Below are 19,847 nucleotides of genomic sequence, written 5' to 3'. Positions count from 1 at the left end.
GGAGAATGTTAGAATGTTATTCATTTTGCTGTAAACACTTTTGTTTTAAATTTCAGACTCAAGTCTGCCATCACTGAAATGTGCTATGAGTCTGTACCACACACGAGCATGGTCACAACTACACCATGAGTAACAAGTGAGTACTTACTGCATTCTGGTTTTCAAACAGTGATTTAGGAGCAGCTTGAGCCTTACATGCCTTTAAGTAGGAGGGCCAGCTGAATTCTTCCTCCTTATATCCTAAATGGGGGTTGTAAAAGAAGGGCAAGAAATTATGGGCATGAGACACACGTATCAGTGAGAGACCAATTTTATACTTTTATCTTCTTCCCTTTGAATGAATATGTCCAAGAAGCACAGGCTAAAAGTCACCTCTTTGTCTCTCCCCAAGAAAGCCTCATCTTACCACCACCTGTCTGCCTCACAGGTACCACTAACTGCACTTGTTGGCTCTGTGTGTGTGCCAGTGAGACCAACAAAGGGCTCTCCAGCTGCTTTTCAGTCTGTTGCTTTTACTTCGGAATCAGAAGAAGACCTACAGATCTCAAAGTTCTTCCCACTATGCCAGTCAGTCCAAGAAAAAAAAAACAAACCCTCCTCCTCCAGACTTCACCATATTACATCATCAGGCTATCACTAATACAGCATCATCACTACTACCTTTAAAACAACCCCCCTAGGTTATATCAAAACAGTGGCTTACACTACCAATGCCTCAGGACCCCTTCTCAATTTACAGTATAAACTGTCCCCTGCAAGGACATTGTACATTTTTTATTCAGTGTATGCAACACTAGAAATCTGTATTTCTGTTAATGTTTTGTTTCTTAGGGGAAAAAAGTTACAAATAATTCTTAATATACTGAACTGCATAAAATAATCTTCAAAATACCATTTATAGTTCTAATCTAAAAAACAACAGTAGGAGTTGGAAGCAAATAGATTTCCTCCTTCATTTTTCTATTATGTAGCAGTTGCAGAAACATCTCTTTTAGTCAATATGCTACAACTTAGTAAAGTAAGACCAAAACCACAACAAATTTCAGTGAGTGTCCGCCTTTACTGAAATGTGTCACCTTTTAACTACTTGAAGTATTACTCAAATATGCCAGAGACAACTGCTTTGTTTAACCTTCTCATATTATAACCTTCTCATATTATCCCAGGAACCACAAGTTCCAAACCCTTCACGTTCTGCGTAGGGCTTTCTCACTTTTCATTTTAATTTGTAGTCAACATGAATTAACCTACAAGTCCAAACAAAAATACTTTCCTTATCCTCCAGTTGTCTGTTGTCTTGATACACTACAGCTGTAGATCATTTGAAACCATTTTTAAAGCAATACAGTATTTAGGCTTTTCATTTTCGCTTTGTAATTCTAGAGAGTATTCAAACCTAAGTCCAAGCTCACAGCAGGCAATAAAAAACTCCCATGAGTGAAGGGATCAGTTACTGGGACTAGGACAAAGCCCATGGAAAAAAAAATTGGTTTTATTAGACTGTGAAACAGTTTCTGGGCAGTGTGGGTCTTCCTGCCACCAAATGAGAAAGGGAGATCTTAAGCTCCTAACTCATCTCTCGTAACAAGACCAAAGATCAATTTGATTTATTCACTGCAAATATAGATCAGTCAATATAATTTTTGCATGCATATATATACATGTACAACCATTCTCACTGCACATTTTGCCTGTGTGAGATAAAAAAGTGGCCTCTTCCACACAAAATGAATAGCGTCCTGACCACCACCTTTTTTAATTTCTGTGAAATCTAGTTCAATTTGGCTCTTAGCTCTCCTACACCTGCTGGAAGGCCAGCAGCAGCTGCCTGTTGCCCCTGCTGCTGTGGGGGTGGGAGACATCCCATCACAAGACCTGTCCTTTCCCAGCAGCACTAAGAGTTACCCACCCTTTCCATTCTAATAAACACAGATAGAAATACATTTCAGAAAACATCTACAATAATATTCTTCCTGTCTCATGTCCCTCACTTCTCACCCCCTGCCCCCCCCAAGTCAGACCACCAGGTTCCAAATTGCTTAGGGTTTACACCATGAAGGTCATAAATTTGTATTTTAGCTGGAAAATTAAAGGCTACTAACACAAACCTTTGAGTTCTTCTCTGGGGTGCTATTTTATATAAATACTGTGTCTTATGTCATAACTTTCATTTGCTTTAGCATCTGCAAAATTTGCAATGGGCACTACAGAAATCATTATTATAATGTCATAACACAGCAAAATACAACCAATCTGTCCATTCCAATTAAAACAGAATCTAAAAATGGCATATTATCCTTCCCCTTGGAAAAGCAGAACCCCACCAAATTCTTCCAGGGGCAATCATTCTCGGTTAACAAGAGCTTTCTAAACCAGGCATGTAGGATGTAAAAGGTGACAAATTCTTGTCACAGATACAAAACTTACAAGCACACTGTAATAACATCAGGAAGGCTGTAACTGGGAGCTACCCATTTGCTACACACAAGTTATTACATCAGTAGAAGCTAACCTTCTAAGAAATTCTTATTTATGTTCAAGGAATTGCTATTTCTACACAGCCAGTTATACAGAACTGTGTCCCAAAGAAAGTAGCACCCTGTAGCCAGAGTGGAGCTTGCAGAGGACTCAGAAGAGCAGCTCATGCCTCTCAAGGCTCACACAAAGAAATGCCATCCTCTCACACACTGGCAGGCCCTCTGCCCCTACACTTCCAGTGACTTTACTGTCATTTTCCACAGCCAAGCCCTTACATCTACAGTTTTATAATTCTCTGCATCCTCTTGAATCTGTGCACTTCCAGCCCTTCTAAATCACATTATACTACCGTCACTGTGTCTGCCAAAATGGGACATTCATTTATTTCTCACTTTTCAGACTTCAGGACTTGCTCCCTTCACCCCACATACTCCCTCCATATTCCAAAAGGACCACATTTACCTATTTTTCATAGTACAGTTCAGTGCAGATGCCCTCCAATTGCCAAAAGAAGTTACACAATGTGAAATGGAAGTAAATTATGCAAGTAAATCACACACATTTCAATACCTGTATACCATTTACATAATCCATGTACAAATTATACTTTCAGCCTTGCAATCTTACCTTGTTTTCTCCCTATTGATCTGCTCATTCCTCTTTTTGTCTCTATTTCAGACTTAGTCTTTGTGGAAATAGCACAGTCTTTATTAGTCTGTACCAACATTTGTACAATAACAGTGATCACTATGCAGTAGCAAAAATGTCCTAAGACTTTCCACTAAAGGATCCCCAGCTGCCTGTGAGACCTCAGTTTAAGCATGTGTGTCACCAGTATGCTGCCATTTTCCTTGCAATAAGCTGGGGTCCAGGTTTTCTGCTCAGTATTTTTTTTCCTAATGCCTTATGGATGACTCTCATGGCCCATTTTGTTTTCTTGGTTTCTCTGAATTTCCGCTGAATAAAAGGGGCAAGCTTTCGAACTTGACATTTTAGGCAAGATATGTATTTAATTTGCCATTTTCAAATACTCTTGACTAAACAAACTAAAACATTTCTGACAAAAAAATATTACAGCATTACACAGGTAGTCTCAATCTCAGAACTGTGTAAGAAACAGAAATTTAAACTAAGCAATACCTTTAGGTGGATGAAGCTTGTGACCTGTTTTTTCACACCATCCAACAGGATGAATGTCTGAAGAATCAGCATTCACCCAGAAATCATAACAATCTGGGTATCCATCAAAATGTAGTCTTACTCTGTAGCCACAAACCTAAAAGCAAGAATTGACAACATACAACACTAAGACCTTTGCCCTACACATAACCACTTCCATTCAATATTATGTATAATAACTGTATGTTTTCAGTCAGCTTTTTACTTCTGCCCAATCCAGCACTGGATTAATAAATTCATTTGATAACAGGGAGAGAATTAAAAGGCAAAGCTATTCTCAGTCTCAGTGCCTCCTCTTCTGGTCAAAAGAATTTAACTAAAAGCTGGCTATTGCCAGTAGTGCTCAAAAACTTGACAGTGGTTCAACCCACCATCAAAGTAAAACATAAGCCCTACAGAAGAGCGTGAATACATCTGATACAACCAAGGACAAAGTGCAGATAATGAGGTTCTCAAGCTATCCTGATTAACTGGTATGCAAGGGAGCAGCGAACAATAAGGATGTTCAAAAGGCTCTCCAGAGAGATACTGAAAACTGTTTAAGTAAAGATGAGAAGTCAGTAGTGGTATTCCCCAGAACTTCATTATTCCATGAAGTAATAAGTCAACCACTGAGAAGAGGAGAAAAACAGGACACAATACTGTCTCTGTAGGGAAGTTCTCCTCATCTCCCTGAGTGCCAAATGCCACAAATTTACTGCAGGCATCAGTGGAAATCTCAACATCAACCCTATTTTATATTTAATTTGTACTCTGACATAACTTCCAGTTTCCCCATTTTAATTCACAAATGAAATCCAAAAACCTATTAAAACTATGCAAAAATTAAAGTAAGGTATGTTTAAAAGATATTCAAAATATGCCTGAGAAGCAGGCTTTCTATTGAAAGCTAAGAAGCTGTTCATCAGGAAAACTATTTCATGAACCACAGCAAAAAGAAAAACCTGGGTATATATTTTACATTAACTTCCACAGGTTGCTAATACAGGCAGTTTCTTTGGCCATCAGCGTAAAAAACTTTTAGCACAACAGAACATGAGAAACTTTTAGGTATTTGTATCAGCGAATGGAGCAACTGCAAATACTATCAAACTTCTATAAAACTGCTGTATATCAGTTGCCATGTTTGTCTTCTATTTATTTTTCCTTTTAAATACAAACGACAGGATTACAGATAAAACCACATACCATCCAACTAGTCTAATACTGTTTTCTGTAGTCTGTACTGTTTTCTGCATATGTTAAATACATGTATTGCTGCATTGACACTGGATATATTCTTTAGATGTCTATCAGGCAGAAATAATACAGCATTATTAATTTAAAAACCATCTTCCTACATGTAGTTTCTGTCTGCCTGTTAGGTAAGAGTGAGGGTTTTCAGCTGCTGCTGTTTCATTTCAGTCTCTGCTATAACCCAGCACTGTGGTTGCTTGCTCACCTCAGCCACTGTGAGAACACAGTAGATCGACTGGTGCTCAGGATCCACACCCTCCAGTTTCATCCCTACCTTGAATCCATTCTTGTTGTATGGGAAAGACTGATACTGCAATGGAAAAGAGCAGTTTCAATACTTCTGAGAGTACACCAGAGAAAGACACAACATCTTTATAAGGAATAGAACAATCATTATTTATTATTCATGTTTCTGAAGGAACTAATAAATCACTTTAAGTTTCACATTTTCAAAATGTGGAGAGGAAAAGAGAAATTTATGATTGTTTGAAAAACACAATGACTTGAAACCTGAGAGTATATAAGAAAATTATGAAGAATTAGCAAAAGAGTCAAGGGAAAGATGACACCATTTTCTTCAACTTTTTTCACTAATTGACAGTAAAATTTCTTAGCAATTTAATTATTTAATTTTCAGCCTGTACAGTGACACTTTCCTGGTGGTCATAATTCCTATAATAACCACAACAATGACTCTGTTTTGCCTTTTCGGTTCCACATCTCAGGCCATGAAAGATGAACTGAAAGGCAGAAATATTAAACACTCTGTATGCAGAGATGGCCTATTTGTTGTCCTTTATTTGCTGAGTCCAGACTATGTAGTCTTCCAGGAGAATTTCTACATCACAGGAACATAATGTAATGTTACATTCAATGTTACATTCAACATTACATTCAATGTAATGTGATATAAGGGTATCACATTGTAATGTGATACCCTTATATCACATTACAATAAACCCAGAAGAATATCTTTTAAAAAACAGAAAGTGAAAACGAGGCTAAGCAGGATGGCTCAACCACCTTTTCAATCAGCAGGCATCATCACCAACCATCATCATCCCTCTGTTAAAGAGGAAGAAAGGTAGCAGATATTAAGGTTAAATTGGAGGAAAGATCAGAAAAATAAGTAAACAAAACTGAAGACAGTTTTTCACAGGTTAAAAAATTCACAGTCAGTTTTATGTTACAGAAAAAAAAACCCAGGAAAAACATCTTAAATGTTCCCTTTCCCTTCTGTTGCTGTCTAGGTGACACACGCTCCCGAGTCAACTGTAGTACTCTGCAGTCAAAGGGAAGAGAAGGGTACCAAAGGAGATACTGAGAGAGGTATCACCTACTTTGAAGGATGGGAAACCTTGTGAGACACAGCTTGGAAATCACTCTAAGGTCTAAGGAAATAGCAAGGACCCTCCATCATCCTGACTATTCCTAACTAAGGGTAAGAAACAGCCCAGTGAAAAGTACTGCTTCTGAAATGGTAAAATAAAAAGAAAAAAGGAGTAATTCTCAAAATCCAAACAGAAATCAAGGATTCATGATTGGTTGTGATGTTTGGTATGAGCTTTTTTTTGCCCTATCTGTTTATGTGGCTTGCTCGTTCATCTGTAAAATGCAGAAAAATTACCTGGCCAATTCTGAGTGTTATTAAAAATTCTCTTTCTGCTACAGGCTTTAAATGTTGCACACTAGATCAAGCACTACCCAGGGGCTAAAGGTTTAGAAAGAAACTAGTAAATTAAGATGCACTGAATAAGAAAGGTACAATGTGGAGGAAACATTGCTTAACTCCAGACGTCAGTACTGTGTGCAGTGCCCTGCAAAGCCTTTGTACTGCCATAGCATTTCATGGGCCTTCAGACAGACAGAGCAATGCTTTGTAAATCTACCTTCCCACTAGGACACTCTTTATCCTAGATTGTTTGCTTGCTAATTTTTTCACAACTGAAGATAGTCAGGGGACTGTTCTTGCACCTACAAATCTATGGATTCTGTAAATGAAACCCTATTTCTTCACTTTTCTAACTCAATAGCAACTAAACTACCAATTAAAGACCAGCATCACACAGCATGTGTAAGCTGAAAGCTAATTCCCACAGGGAAGATTTAACAGCTGAAGTATGAAGCATACAGAAAGAAATGGATGCAAGAAACAGACTAAACAGACTACAAGTAAGAAGAGAATTTCCAAAAAAAAGGAACATATAGCAGGAGTACAGCAGCTGAGACATGTTCACATGTTTCACCAGGTTTCGCAAGGAAAGATAACAGCACAGAAATCTTTTGGATTTGGATACAGAGCTCTCTTCCAAGCAAGAGAGGTGGCACTAATGAAAGCACTGAAATGACAAAGCATAGCAGGCAAAGGACAAGCAGGACATGATGATGTGACATCCAATCAGATGACAGATGACAAAAGGAGAACCGGACAAAGTAGTATCTGATGTAGTAACAAAATATAATGTCAGCAGAAGCTGAAGAAAAGACAGGTAATATAATCAAAGCAACAAGACAAAAGATGACCTTTGTACCACCTTTCTAAACATATTTAAAGAAAATTACATGGCATGAAAAAGTGTGGGTATGTATCACATTTTTTAGCTTCAGAGACTAGAAGGAATGGCTAGAACAGCAGATTTTGGGAGAGCATCTGCTTTCTGCAGTCTGATCTGACAGCACTCATCTACAACAGAATTCTCTGAAAAAAACAGAGAGAGATAATTGCTTTCCTAATTGCTGATGGACACAGCATTATTTTCATCATGCACATTTTCCAGAGAAAAGAATAACATCTTCAAATTATTTTTGTTTATTGATTTCCTAGGAATTTCATGACCTTAGGTGGTTGACTGACTTTAATTTCAAAGGTCATACCTCCTTAAAAAGCTTAGTAGGCACTGCAATGGCCTTTTCTTCCTCCAGATAGGATGCCCAACACCATGCTTGCCTTCCTTTAGAGGGTACAGCTATAAAGAAGCATAAAACAGGGAAATAATTCTGTAACTGTTAATATCTCAAGAAAAAAAATATCCACAATGCAAGTTCACAATAATCTTGAATTTACATTTTATGAAATGCACTCATGGTGTTGTTCAGAGCTTATTTCAGAAAAAGAAGTTCTGTAGCCTGAAAGACACCAGGAACACAAAGGTTCCTGGTTTGTCCAGAAACATTTCCAGCAGTACAAACCTTGATGAGTAACAAGAAAAAGCTCCTTCAGGTGACAAGAAAAACTTACAAAGTCTTGCTTCAATGCATTTTTCCTCATTGCTCCTAAGAAGCATTAAGACATAAAATTTGCAAATGTGTAAAAAGATGAGTTCAAAACACAAAATAGCTCAGTATTTTAAGGGGTTTCTTTTTCCCCCACGTCCTTCTTTAACTGGAAAGGATTTTCAAGTGGATACTGCTCATAGTAAGTTTTTTAAATCAGGATTGAAAGACCCTATTCTTTAACAGTATTCAGACTGTTTCTCACCTACTCCATCACTTTGTAGTTTGATGGTTTTGGGTAGAAAGGCAGTGATTTAACAGTATTTTCTGCAAGTCTTCAGAACTGTCACCAGCGCTTTTTTTCCTCAGGATGTCATTAGCATATGAGAGAAACCTCCAGTTTCAGGTTTGTTCACACAGCATGAACACTTGCACAGTAATTGCAGTATTGCTTACAGTCCATCTTAATAATGGCTACAGTCACACAGTTTTCAGGCCTTGAAAATAAGGCACTACCTGCACAATAGCAATAGCCAGCAACTTCAAGAATAGATGGCCATGTATGTATCTACTTTCATACACCTCTACTCTGCTCTACTGATCTCCACCTAAAATGCCTCCTCTGCACAGCTTAGCATTTCAGACCATAAGCTCACATTGTCAGAAGGATTCATCGCAGTCCACACCGTGATTCTGGCTTGATCCAGACTGTGGGCTACTCACAGGAAAAATAAATCCTTTAAGTAACAGGCTTAGCATTTTTATGATTAAAACATGAGCCATAACAATTGTAATGCCAAACTCTCCTGAAGAAAGCTTACAATAATGTAACCAAAAGATAATAAATTTCAAAGTGATAGTAATCGCTCAACACTATTAGACCACATTCATTTTATTTGGGATTTACCCAGTTTTTATCTATTCCATTAAAGAAATTAATTGTGCTTGATTCTGAATACAGATTGGTCTTTGATACCAGTTTATACTTTTATACTGAGGTTTTCCCCAATAAAAATTTTTTAAAAAACCCAACAGAAGACATTTGTAAATCATTCTGTCAGTGGGCAGCAGTGATTTCCACAAAGCATCAGCTTTGCGCTTGTGTCTCACATGCTTCTTATCTCTTCAACCTTAGAAGCAACTGTAGAAACAACTCAGGAGTGATTCTGTCTTGGGAGGGGGATCTTTCATAACATTAACTGTTACATCTTCAATCAGTAGTTCATCTGCCTGGTGTACATCAGAGCTAACTGGAGCTCTGTGTTGATTAGTGGCCTGGCAACCTCTGTTAATGTCTCCCCATCTACCATAAGAAGCACTCCGGAGGGCAAGATGTAGGTCTGTGGTTGGTGTACCACTGAGGTATAATAGCAGCTGATTCTCCCATTCTTCCTAAAACTATCTATCATACAAATAGCTTGAAAGAACAGCACTCATTTAAAATATGTTTTATTATGTTGCTTGATGCAGTATATGTCCCTTTGGATTGATTATAGCAATTATTCCTAAACAGTTCCATAAACGTGTCTATTTCCAGCACATAATGAAGATGCAAAATTGATCCCCAAGGAAACAAAAGTAAACTTTCACTTCTGCTTGATACATGTCTTTCAGCATCTGGGAACTCAATGCAGCTGATTCCCTTTAATACTGGCACTATTTAGAGGGATGAAAAGAAAAAAACTTAAAATGCACATTAGTTGCATTTACACTCACCAGATCCTCCTCTATGATGTCTTAAAATTTAATTGCTGTAAATAACACTGTCACTGTCTTTTTACAGTAATGAAAAAAATTCAATAGGGAATACAAATTTTGTGAAACAATGCCAAAGATTCACAATAAGATAAGGCTATTACCTAAAGAGTTGAAGGTTGAGATTTTTGTTTCGTAATATAACTTACTTTGTTTCAAAACTGTTATCTCCCCTTTTCTTTTCCTCCTGGCTCTCTGCGAGACTCTCAAGATCCTTCCTTCAGGTTTGTCCTCCTAAATTAGAAAAAAAAACCAAAACAACAAAAAGTACAGTAACCTCATTAGCTTAGAAGTCTAGTACGATAAAAGTTGAGATACTGAAGTTTAAACTGTGACTTCATTTAAATGGCTATTGACCCAGCTCTCTCCTATCTCAAACAAACGTGCAGATGTCTAATAGAAGCAAAGTGAGCCATCAGTGACAAATCACAGCAAACACAGTGAAAATGTCAGGCAGAAGGACTCTCACCACTTGGCACTCAGCCAGCCAGCCTTGCCTGACCCAGAGACAGATCATGAAGCCCTCAGCAGACCCCGCTGAGACAGTGATAAATAACAGTATGTTTGGCATGTTTGTGCTTCCAAAACAATTTAAAAGAAAACCTCTCACAGTTTTACTCTGTTGTTTTTTTTTTCAAATGTACAATTGCTTTAATAAATACAAAATGGCACTGTGATCCTTTCAATTTTTTTCACTGTTTTTGTATTAACAGTTTTGTGAGCATCTGAGCAGAGGAGCAGAGTAAGTACTCATCTGGGAGACCAGCAAATTCCCTCCAGACAACTCTAGTGTCTTCATCCTTTTGACAATTCTGTAGCTGCAGAACTCTCCCCTTCTCCCTGAAAACTGTGCTACCCCCAGTAGTGTGACAGCTATTGGGAAGAAAACACATACTACAGAAAACAAGCATTATGGGAAGGTACTGTGGGGTAAGCTTTTTCTAAAATGAAGAATAACTACAAAAGGAAAAAAAACCAAAAGGTGCCCCAAAGCAAATTATACTGCAACACAAAAGTAAAACAAATTTTGGGTTATGATTTTTAAAGGCAAATTGCACTAAGAAAATCTAAAGTATTCCCTTCTTAACTGTAGCATAGCTTTCTTTGTAAATAAATTATTGGTCTATAGTTATTTATTCATGTGAAGAATGACAAAGTAACAGGGTTGTTGGGAAATATGTACTCCTGTTTTTCCATGAAGACATGGCAAGTCAATGTTAGCATCATTTTTCCTTTAAATTCTTTTTGTTCTGTTCTTTAAAAAGCAGGGAAAAGAGACCAAAACTAGCTTTTATCAATTCATTGTCAATAATTACAATTTACTGCTGAGGCATAATTAAATTGGCAAACGAAACAGCTATTTATTGTGGCTCTGACAGAGTGATGAAGCCTCTTTTCTTTGTGGACTGATGGAGCTACTGACATTGCAATACAAGGCAAAACTCCCACCCAAATACTTGCAGGAATGGGTTTATGATGCATACTAACAATTTCATCTGGATTCTCCTTCTTCTCCCCGTTATCCCGGGGCTCTTCTTTGAGAGGTACTTTTGCTTTTCTTTTCCGAATGCCTTTAGAATCATCTTCCCCATTGCATTCCATGCTGGGATTTTCCTCCTTTGGTTCTCTGTCACAGAATGACACAAAGCCAACCTTATTTCACTTCTTGTATTCATAAAACGAGTAAAAAAGCAAGTAAGTGTGTGGGTCCCATAGTATTACACTGAATATATTCTTCGAAATACTACAGAAAATTAAGTCTGTCAAAAGAATTAATCTGAGAGACACACAATAGCAACTGTAAAAGGAAAGCTGTCAGCTTATGCTGAACAAGTTTTACATGTTTTAAACAGTGTGTCTTTTTTCATGTACCATCAAGTCTCCCAGAGAAGCAAACTGTGAAATGTTTAGGACTGCAGGGCAGTTTAGAGAGAGGAAGGCACAGGTAATTGTTAAGTCTGACAAATCCAGTTGGAGAAAGCTGGTATGCAACTGTACCAATTGCTAAACAAGAAATCAGAACAGAAAACTTTGAAGCAATTAGCTAAAATGAAGGAAATGTACAAAATCATAAATGATTAAAACTGCCATAATCTAGCAATATGCAATACAAAATGGACACACTGACACAAACATGCTTTTATGATGAAATGAAATGCACTAACGGAAAAAAAGGAGCTGAGAAACTGCAGTATGCTCATGTTTTCACTCACTGTCAACAATAAAACAGCTCTTGCACTTAATTATAATTAACTTACCACCCCAACCATCTCATTACTGATTATCTTAATTCCAATGACTGAAACAGGGTGGGAGTCTGACACTGATTCATGCATCCCATAGACTGTTTTACTGCTTGCATCTGACAGCAGAACAGAGCACACTGAGTAAAAAAGACTGCCTTCAACGTCAGTGTTAGACAAAACCAAATGTTGTTAAGGCATCACAAAAAACAGTGAAAGAACATTATAAACCAATGGTGACACTGAAACTTGTCTGCTTAATACCTCCCTCTGCCCCACCATGAACATTTTATCCCATCACTTCACTCTCGTGCTGCATTTATGCCAAATTCTTTGTTTCTGTGTTTTGTTATAGTACCTACTTGTTTTTTACTTGCTGGGCACATTTCTGGCTGCAAAATTTCCCTTCAGGAACAAATTCTTCTATGGTACCATAGCGGTAACAGTTTTCACAGAAAACAAGTCCATCCACTTTTGCAGTTTCCTTCAACCTGGTGGGGATCCCTGTCTTTTCTGAAAAGGCTACACAATGACAAAAGTTAACTTCACTTAGGCAGAGGTGATACATTCCCAAATATCCTTAGCAGGCCTTGCCAAGCAAACAGAAAAACATCAGCCACACCACTCTTGTCAGAATGAACAAGTAGGAATTAGTGTTTGTATGAGATTGCTGACAAGCAAGTCAGGTTTTCACACTACAACAGGAGAGAGGGACCCACTATTCTATGGTTCTGTCACAGCTTGATGTGGCTACTTGTGGAAGGACTGCATTTTGTGACAGGCACTGACTGCCCACAGAGTTATCACCACTCAGAATCCAGGACCTCATCTCTTGCTGATATGCCTATACCTAAATTTGGGAGGAAAAGGTTGGGATGAGTATGTTTTCATTAGGTGAAATTATTTCTGGAAGCAAATCGCTGACTACAGTCTGTAGTCTCTAGCAGCAGCTACTGCTCAACCTGCCTGAGGTCCACCAGAAGTGAAACATCACTCAATTTGTAACAAATACTAAACTGATCCTAAACTGAAATTTCCCCACACAGAGCCTAGGAGAGGCTGTATGTAGGAGAGAGTGTAGTTACTTTCCCTCACAAGGAAGTATGAAGCACTGTCAAGTACTCCAGCCTCTAGAGCAGGCTGATGTCTTTGTACCTCCCAAAAGGCAAACTTCAAGTCACAGACTATTTATGTTGCTTAAGCACTGTACCGTCTTTGAAAGCAGAGTCAAATGAACTCTTGCATGCAGGCTATCTCCCCCAGAAGAATACATAATGTATGTTATATTTACACAGCAACATCATAAGTGGTTCAAAACAACTATTTATTCTCACAACAGAAAATTTTAGCAGTATTTTTACTTTTGGGGAGCACTACATTAATCACGGATGGTGTAGGGTAGTAGCAGAATGCTTACTCAATACGTCTATATGTCCATAAACAGAGTTCAATTCAGTAGAAACACAAGTGTTTGTTTAGGTTTGTCACACTGGAGGGGATGCAGTTGCTGTCGGTAACTGATCTCTCAGTCTGAGCAGAGAACCTGTTGTGTTACTACACTGTCACAAGGATGCTACTCTCATCACAGATTTGAAACCTGAATTAACTATCACAGCCTTGCTGGAGAACACATTAACAGTGGTTTGCAGCTTCGACCTCGAGGGGGGCCCAAACCACTTTCTTAACAGTGTTAATGTCCCACATGACAATTATGAACTAATGGTGAGGGAGCAGCAAAGGAAAGCTCTCACTGACTTCTCGTGCTTATAGGGATGATTATGAAACAAAAATTGTGATGTCTGCTTTTCAAAGGACTTACAGAGTACACATTTTAAAAGAAAGTTGATAAAATGTAATACCAACAAGGGAAAAAACTAGGTAGTCGTAAATAATCACAACACCAGTTGTGATATTCTCTTTCACACTACTCCATCATTACTGGAGTCAGTGTAAAAAGATTGCAGTAATTTATGACCATGTAAAGCAACTTTCCTTGAACAAAACAGGTGCTTCTTACTTCAGAATTTTAAATCTAGGAAGCACATTATCTGGTAGATAGACACTACAACTCTAAGAATTTCACCATTCAAGATAAACATTAGCCATTACTGCAGAATGATTTTAATGCTGCAAAAAAGCACAGTTGGCAGGAGCAAGGCATCTGTGGGGGTACACACTGCACATCTAACACTGACATCGGTGGTGGCAGCTGTGCTGACCATACCAAGGCAGTTTGCAGTGCACAAAACAACTCTAGGCTAAGATAGCAAAGTCTGTGGGCAGTCTGGGAGAACCAGCTCAACAAAAAATTCAATAACTTAAAATTTTAAATTCTCAATAATTAAAAGAAATTCAATATTTTGCAAATTAAATAGACGGAAAATGCCAATTCTAAATTTAGAGAAAATTACTGTAAGGAAAAAAGTGTGGCTGTAATTAAACTTCAGATGTTTAACAGTGGAATTATTTCCTTTCAACTTGAAATGAATTTATTTTCACAGTAATTTACATCCCAAGAAACACGTTACTTCATCAGAGATACTTTGTCCATTAAAGCAAGTAAATTGTTTTGGTTTTTTTTTTTTTACTTTGGATGTAAGCTTTAAGGAAAGTTGATGCATTACAGAAACTACAGTCTACTACAGAAATGTTTACTGCTTCTTAACTGACCTTCTTGAGCAGTTGGAACCATCCAGGTTGTGGTAGCAGTTGCCTTTTTAACACTTTCCATCTCAGTTTCATCTGTAATTACTTCCAGGGCCCCAAATTCATTGACTCTAAACTGTAAGACAAAACAAATGGCACAGAGCATAGTAAAAATTTACTGGACGTCTCTTGAAGTATCTTCTATTCAATATAGTTTTTACATGGTGTCCTCATCACATTGCCTATTTTCTATGTGTTTCTGCTTATCCCCATGGAATTCAAAACAACTCATTCTTGTTTTGATCAAGCCAAATGTGAATTCATTTTGATATCTGCAAATATTAATTTGCAATAGATACTGATACAGATGTCTCCAATATCTAACTTACACACAAATATTAAAGAAAAAAACCAAATCAGTAACACAAATTCATGGGAACATCCCCATACCATATGTTTTTCACTGCCAGCAAAATAACACACTCCAGACAGCGAGTATTCTTTCTGAGGACAAGGGAGCTGAATGAACATCACACACCAAATGCTTCACAGAATACAGAAATTTCAGCATCCTCTGAAAACACAGTACTTCTCCACTAAAAAGCACACATAAACAAACATCTCAAGGCAGTTTATGAGGTGTTTAATTACACGCTGAATGTGATATTACTGTCAGCCAGACACAAGGCTCAACAATGCCCCACATGCTGTGCTTACACTGGAGCACTGCGAGTTATAGCCGTCCTGCTGCCAGAAGAAAAGTTTCTTCCCAATGCTGTAGTGATTACACTACCACATGAAAATAATTCTGCTTCCCAGTCACTACATGGTTTGCAGGCCCAGCTGGTGACATGGGTTTAGCTCAAGGCAGTGTTTTGTCCCTGGCTATTGAACACATCACACCCCCTCACTTTGGACGCTGCCATGGTACAGTACTGAAAATAAGCCATTCTGGTTGCAAGCAAACCCCGTATTCACACACACAAAAAGTGTCTAATACTAATACAGTCCTTCCAGCCCCAAGGAACAGCTAAAAAACAAGCTGGGGGGAGGAAAGGAAGAAGAGGCCTGGAGCTAAGATTTTTGCTTATGATCAGCTGTGCTCACAACAGATATGAAAACATGGACAAACTGCTGATAAATCCATCAGGACTGAAACACCATGAGTTCAACTTTGAAAGGCAACCAAATGCACTAAACACCACGTGCTGATGCTTCAGTTTGTGGAGACATTCATGCTGTTCCAACCACAGAAAAGCAGCAGAGTTACTATTCAGAAGAGTCTTACAGCTGACTTACGCACTCAGTCTTGTTCCTATTTTGGTTAGGCTCATTTTTGCTATTTTTGCTGCGCTGCCTCTGCAACAGGTGGATGTCAGAGGGAAAACCTTCCTCACTTTCAAGAGCTCCAACTCTCCAAGAGCTGCCTCACAGCAGGCAAGCTGTGAACATGAGCCAAGACACCTGCAGGTTGCTGCAGCCTACCAGCAGGCTGGGCACAGGGAGGTTACTGAGCAGCTCTTCAAAACACCCTCTCACACCTTCATACAGTGTCAGCTGGAAAATCCATGCACCAAAGGTATTTCTGAACAGTCCTGGGACACCTAAATACCTGGGATGTTTCTGCACGGTTCAATCAATGGCTAGCCCTGACACCACACACATGTTCTTCCTCTAGCTGGGGCCCACTGCGGAATGCAAGGACATCCCCCCAGGTAGCGCAGTGACCCGCCAGCCCTTCTGGCTCCAGAGGGCTCACTGCCGACTGATAGGCACCAAACAATGGAAGACAGATGACTTCAGGGAAGGCAGCTCCCAGCCACTCTTTCCCTGGAGGCTGTTAACAGCAGCAAGAGCTGAACCATTAAAGAAAAGCTCCTCAAGGAGCTCCTCAAAGCCAGGCAACCACGCTAAGATGGTCTCAGTGACGGGGAGTGACAACTTGCCACTGCCTTAGCAGGTGGGAGGGCACAACAGTCCAACTGGGCACTGCCTCACTGATCACTGTAACTTCTGGCTTCGCCTGCAGCCTTGCCTTTACTGGAGTCAGAGGCCTCCAGCTCCTGTTTGGAGGCAAACTTGAATTCACGACTGCTCTCACTCCCAAATTTCCCAGCAACAGCACCAGCATGAATGTATACACCAAGCTCTTTGTGGCTAACCAGAACAATACCTCAGACCTGGGAAGTAACACTCTGGTTTTAGCTGGGGAGGAAAAGACATGAACAGCTTGTGACAAAGGTTAACTGCTTAAAAAGAGGATAAAGAGATGTACAAAGCAGCATGCTGCACAAAGTCATCACAGGATAAGAGCTGCCAGAGCAACATGCCAACTAGTGTATACTGCTGGAAGCATGACAAAAAAGGATCTAGATTAATGGTGGTTTATGAACCATGAAAAAAATTCAACACATTTGCAAGCCTCTTCTACTTAAGAGCGTAGGCAACAGAAAACCTAAAAGTAAAGGTTTCATCATAATATTTCCTCCAAGCCAAAATACAGTAAAGGCAGTCCTCCCAGACACTCCCCTAGGTGTCTTGACAGTTTGAAATGTCACAGCAGGTGACAGTGCCATTGAGCCAACTTCTGAGGATGGATCCATAGCTTTCTGAGAAGTAAAAATTTGTTTTCAAGTCACAAAACTCCTTAAGTGAATAGAGAATTTTGCATTGGATAAAGGGATTTCCCTTCAATCTGCCTTCATTGCATCAAACAGTGAAACTCCCCTTGATGGAAACAAAGGGCATAACCAAGCACTTAACAAATAAACTCACAAAAAAGACTGATTTTTGTCACTTCAATGTTTTAAAGAGAATAAATTATAAGGCTAATTGTGTATAACTTCAATCCATTTGACTTTTGTCAAATGCCTGTTGGCAAATTTTAAGTAATCTCTAAAGGTTATTCTCTGTCCCATGCTATGAAGCCAATGGTCTTAAAAGATCATTTTAAGACAACGACAGAGAAGAGAAAGAAACCTCAACACCTTTCCTGAACAAATTCACATGAAGATAAACAGGAACAAATATAGCATCTGGATAGGAAATTTAACTTCCAAATTTTCATGTACAGGCCAGCAATGAGGGCAAAAATACACATGCTCAAGTAACTGCAATTCTTTTAATGCAAACATATTGTAACTGAGTTGGCAGGAAGAGTCCAGCTGCTAACAGGTAAGTATACAACACAGAACTTACTCAGCTGCCTTGTCTGCAGTTTCCACAAGGATCAAGAACAGTAGCTTCCAATTAAACATTATTAGAGATGCCTTCCACTCAGAGCTCAGATACATTTTCACATTTTTGGGAAATGATGCCTTGATATACTAAAACTTCAGCTTTTATGACTGTTAGTTTTATCCCCAGGAAGGTTTTAATATTCATTCAATAGATAATGAACATATTGAGGGAATCCAAGGCATAAACAAATAATAATCAAACATAATCAATAATTTCTGAACCATTTCTGTCCATCCACATGCTAAGTTTTTCTACTGGGACCAAAATTACTTTCATTAAACATTTTCCAAAAACTTAAAATTGTTTGAAAATTTACACAGGACTGAAGCAAGTACCATAAGCCACTAATACCAAGCCTTTGTCTATTACAAGTAATAGTATCACACAAAGTGTTTCATAAATGTTTCAAAAGCAGACATGTTTTCTGTTACCAGTGAACTTAAAGTCCATTCCTGAATTTCTTTCTTTAAAAACTTCCTTTTCTATTTTAATTTCCACGTATTCATTGTCAGTTTGTACCTATTTTTTTCTTAAGGCATATTACCCTATGGATTACATAGCAGTAGTACCCCAACACCTACTCTCTTGGTATCTGATAGAGCAAGGAATTATGTACCTCCTCAAACTCAATTCTATCGTGCTAAGCATATGGTCCTTCTGCTCTTACGAAAATATTCTCTATCTTCCTGTTCAGCCTGTCATTCTTTGCCCACCATGTGCTTTGCTGAACCATGGAAATCCCAGGGAACATGACAAAGCATAACTCCAGTGGGTTTAGAGAATTTCCATTTCCAATGGACGTTCTTTGCCTTATTCTGATGGCTGGAAGACACTGTGGTTTTATATAGGGCTAATTGAATACTTAAAGGGCTTTCAGTTCTCTTTCCCACATTTCATAGAAGTACTCTTGAGCATTTGTCTCTTTGTGGGATGAACAAAAATCACACACAATGCAAAATGCCTATCATATTGTAGATTAATTCTTAAAAACTCAAACCTGTTGGGAACAAATGCATACAATCTAGTTTCAAATTAAGTCCCCATTGTTACATGTGTCCAGTTCAGAGCAACACAGATCAAACTATCTATGTTTGCTGTTACTTGTGCCCTCTCCAGAATGTAAAAGATCTCTTCAGTTCCCACAGGTATCAAATCAGAATAAAAGTTGCTATTGTTTTATATATGGTAAAATTATTATTTGGAATGACAGACAAAAAAAGAAGGAAGAACAAGTGAAGTGCAAAGGAAAAAAAAAAGAACAAAACCTCCACATATGTTAATGCACAGCTTTAAAATAAATTAGAAAAATCAGCCAACACCACCATCTACTGGGCAAGACAAGGACAAAGAGTTCATTGCAATAAAGACAATTGTTGCTGCATTCTGACAGCAACTTCAGCAACAAAACATATTTTGACACCACAACAGTGATTGTGGACACTCTCAGAAGAAATCTGCAGTTTTTAATATCCAAACCACAAGTAAATTGAGTAAATGTTCAATACTCTTAATGCCTATGAAGTAGCTACGCTTAAAGTAGCAGAATTCCACAGCAGTTTGCCAAGAAGTCTGACACCTGGGACTTCAGTGATACAAGAACTACACTGATCTCAAGCTAGAAAAAAGTTATCATCGTTCTTGATGTTAATCTCTATTTAGTCACAGTGGTTTCAGTGGGACTCCTCAAATAAATCAGAGCTTTCCTGGCATTTTACAGTCTTTTTAAAGTGAAGGAATCGCCTGCCACCATTGAATTGTCCAACAACATCCTGAACATTCAGCTGAACTATTTTTAACATATTACTTAAGTTGGACAAGTTATTAAATGTCAGAGCTAGTCCATTCAACCAGACCCCT

General features: G+C 38.5%; 1 protein-coding gene across 7 annotated transcripts in view; it reads right to left on the bottom strand.

Annotated features, from left to right (window-relative positions):
• L3MBTL3 (L3MBTL histone methyl-lysine binding protein 3) overlaps positions 1-19,847 on the bottom strand; it is a 77,266-nt gene that overhangs the window by 40,324 nt on the left and 17,095 nt on the right. For all 7 annotated transcript variants that reach the window (XM_041469864.1, XM_041469865.1, XM_041469869.1 and 4 more), the window contains exons 3-10: positions 14,775-14,886; positions 12,467-12,626; positions 11,350-11,488; positions 10,011-10,095; positions 7,768-7,859; positions 5,099-5,203; positions 3,619-3,754; positions 149-240 (exon numbers count right to left, since the gene is read on the bottom strand). In XM_041469864.1, the coding sequence (XP_041325798.1) occupies positions 149-240; positions 3,619-3,754; positions 5,099-5,203; positions 7,768-7,859; positions 10,011-10,095; positions 11,350-11,488; positions 12,467-12,626; positions 14,775-14,886 (921 nt within the window). The remainder of the gene's footprint in view (positions 1-148; positions 241-3,618; positions 3,755-5,098; positions 5,204-7,767; positions 7,860-10,010; positions 10,096-11,349; positions 11,489-12,466; positions 12,627-14,774; positions 14,887-19,847) is intronic.

The sequence above is a fragment of the Pyrgilauda ruficollis genome, unplaced genomic scaffold (assembly GCF_017590135.1).
Source record: "Pyrgilauda ruficollis isolate IOZ18807 unplaced genomic scaffold, ASM1759013v1 scaffold24, whole genome shotgun sequence".
Taxonomy (NCBI): domain Eukaryota; kingdom Metazoa; phylum Chordata; class Aves; order Passeriformes; family Passeridae; genus Pyrgilauda; species Pyrgilauda ruficollis.
This window is presented reverse-complemented; position numbering and strand designations above follow the sequence as displayed.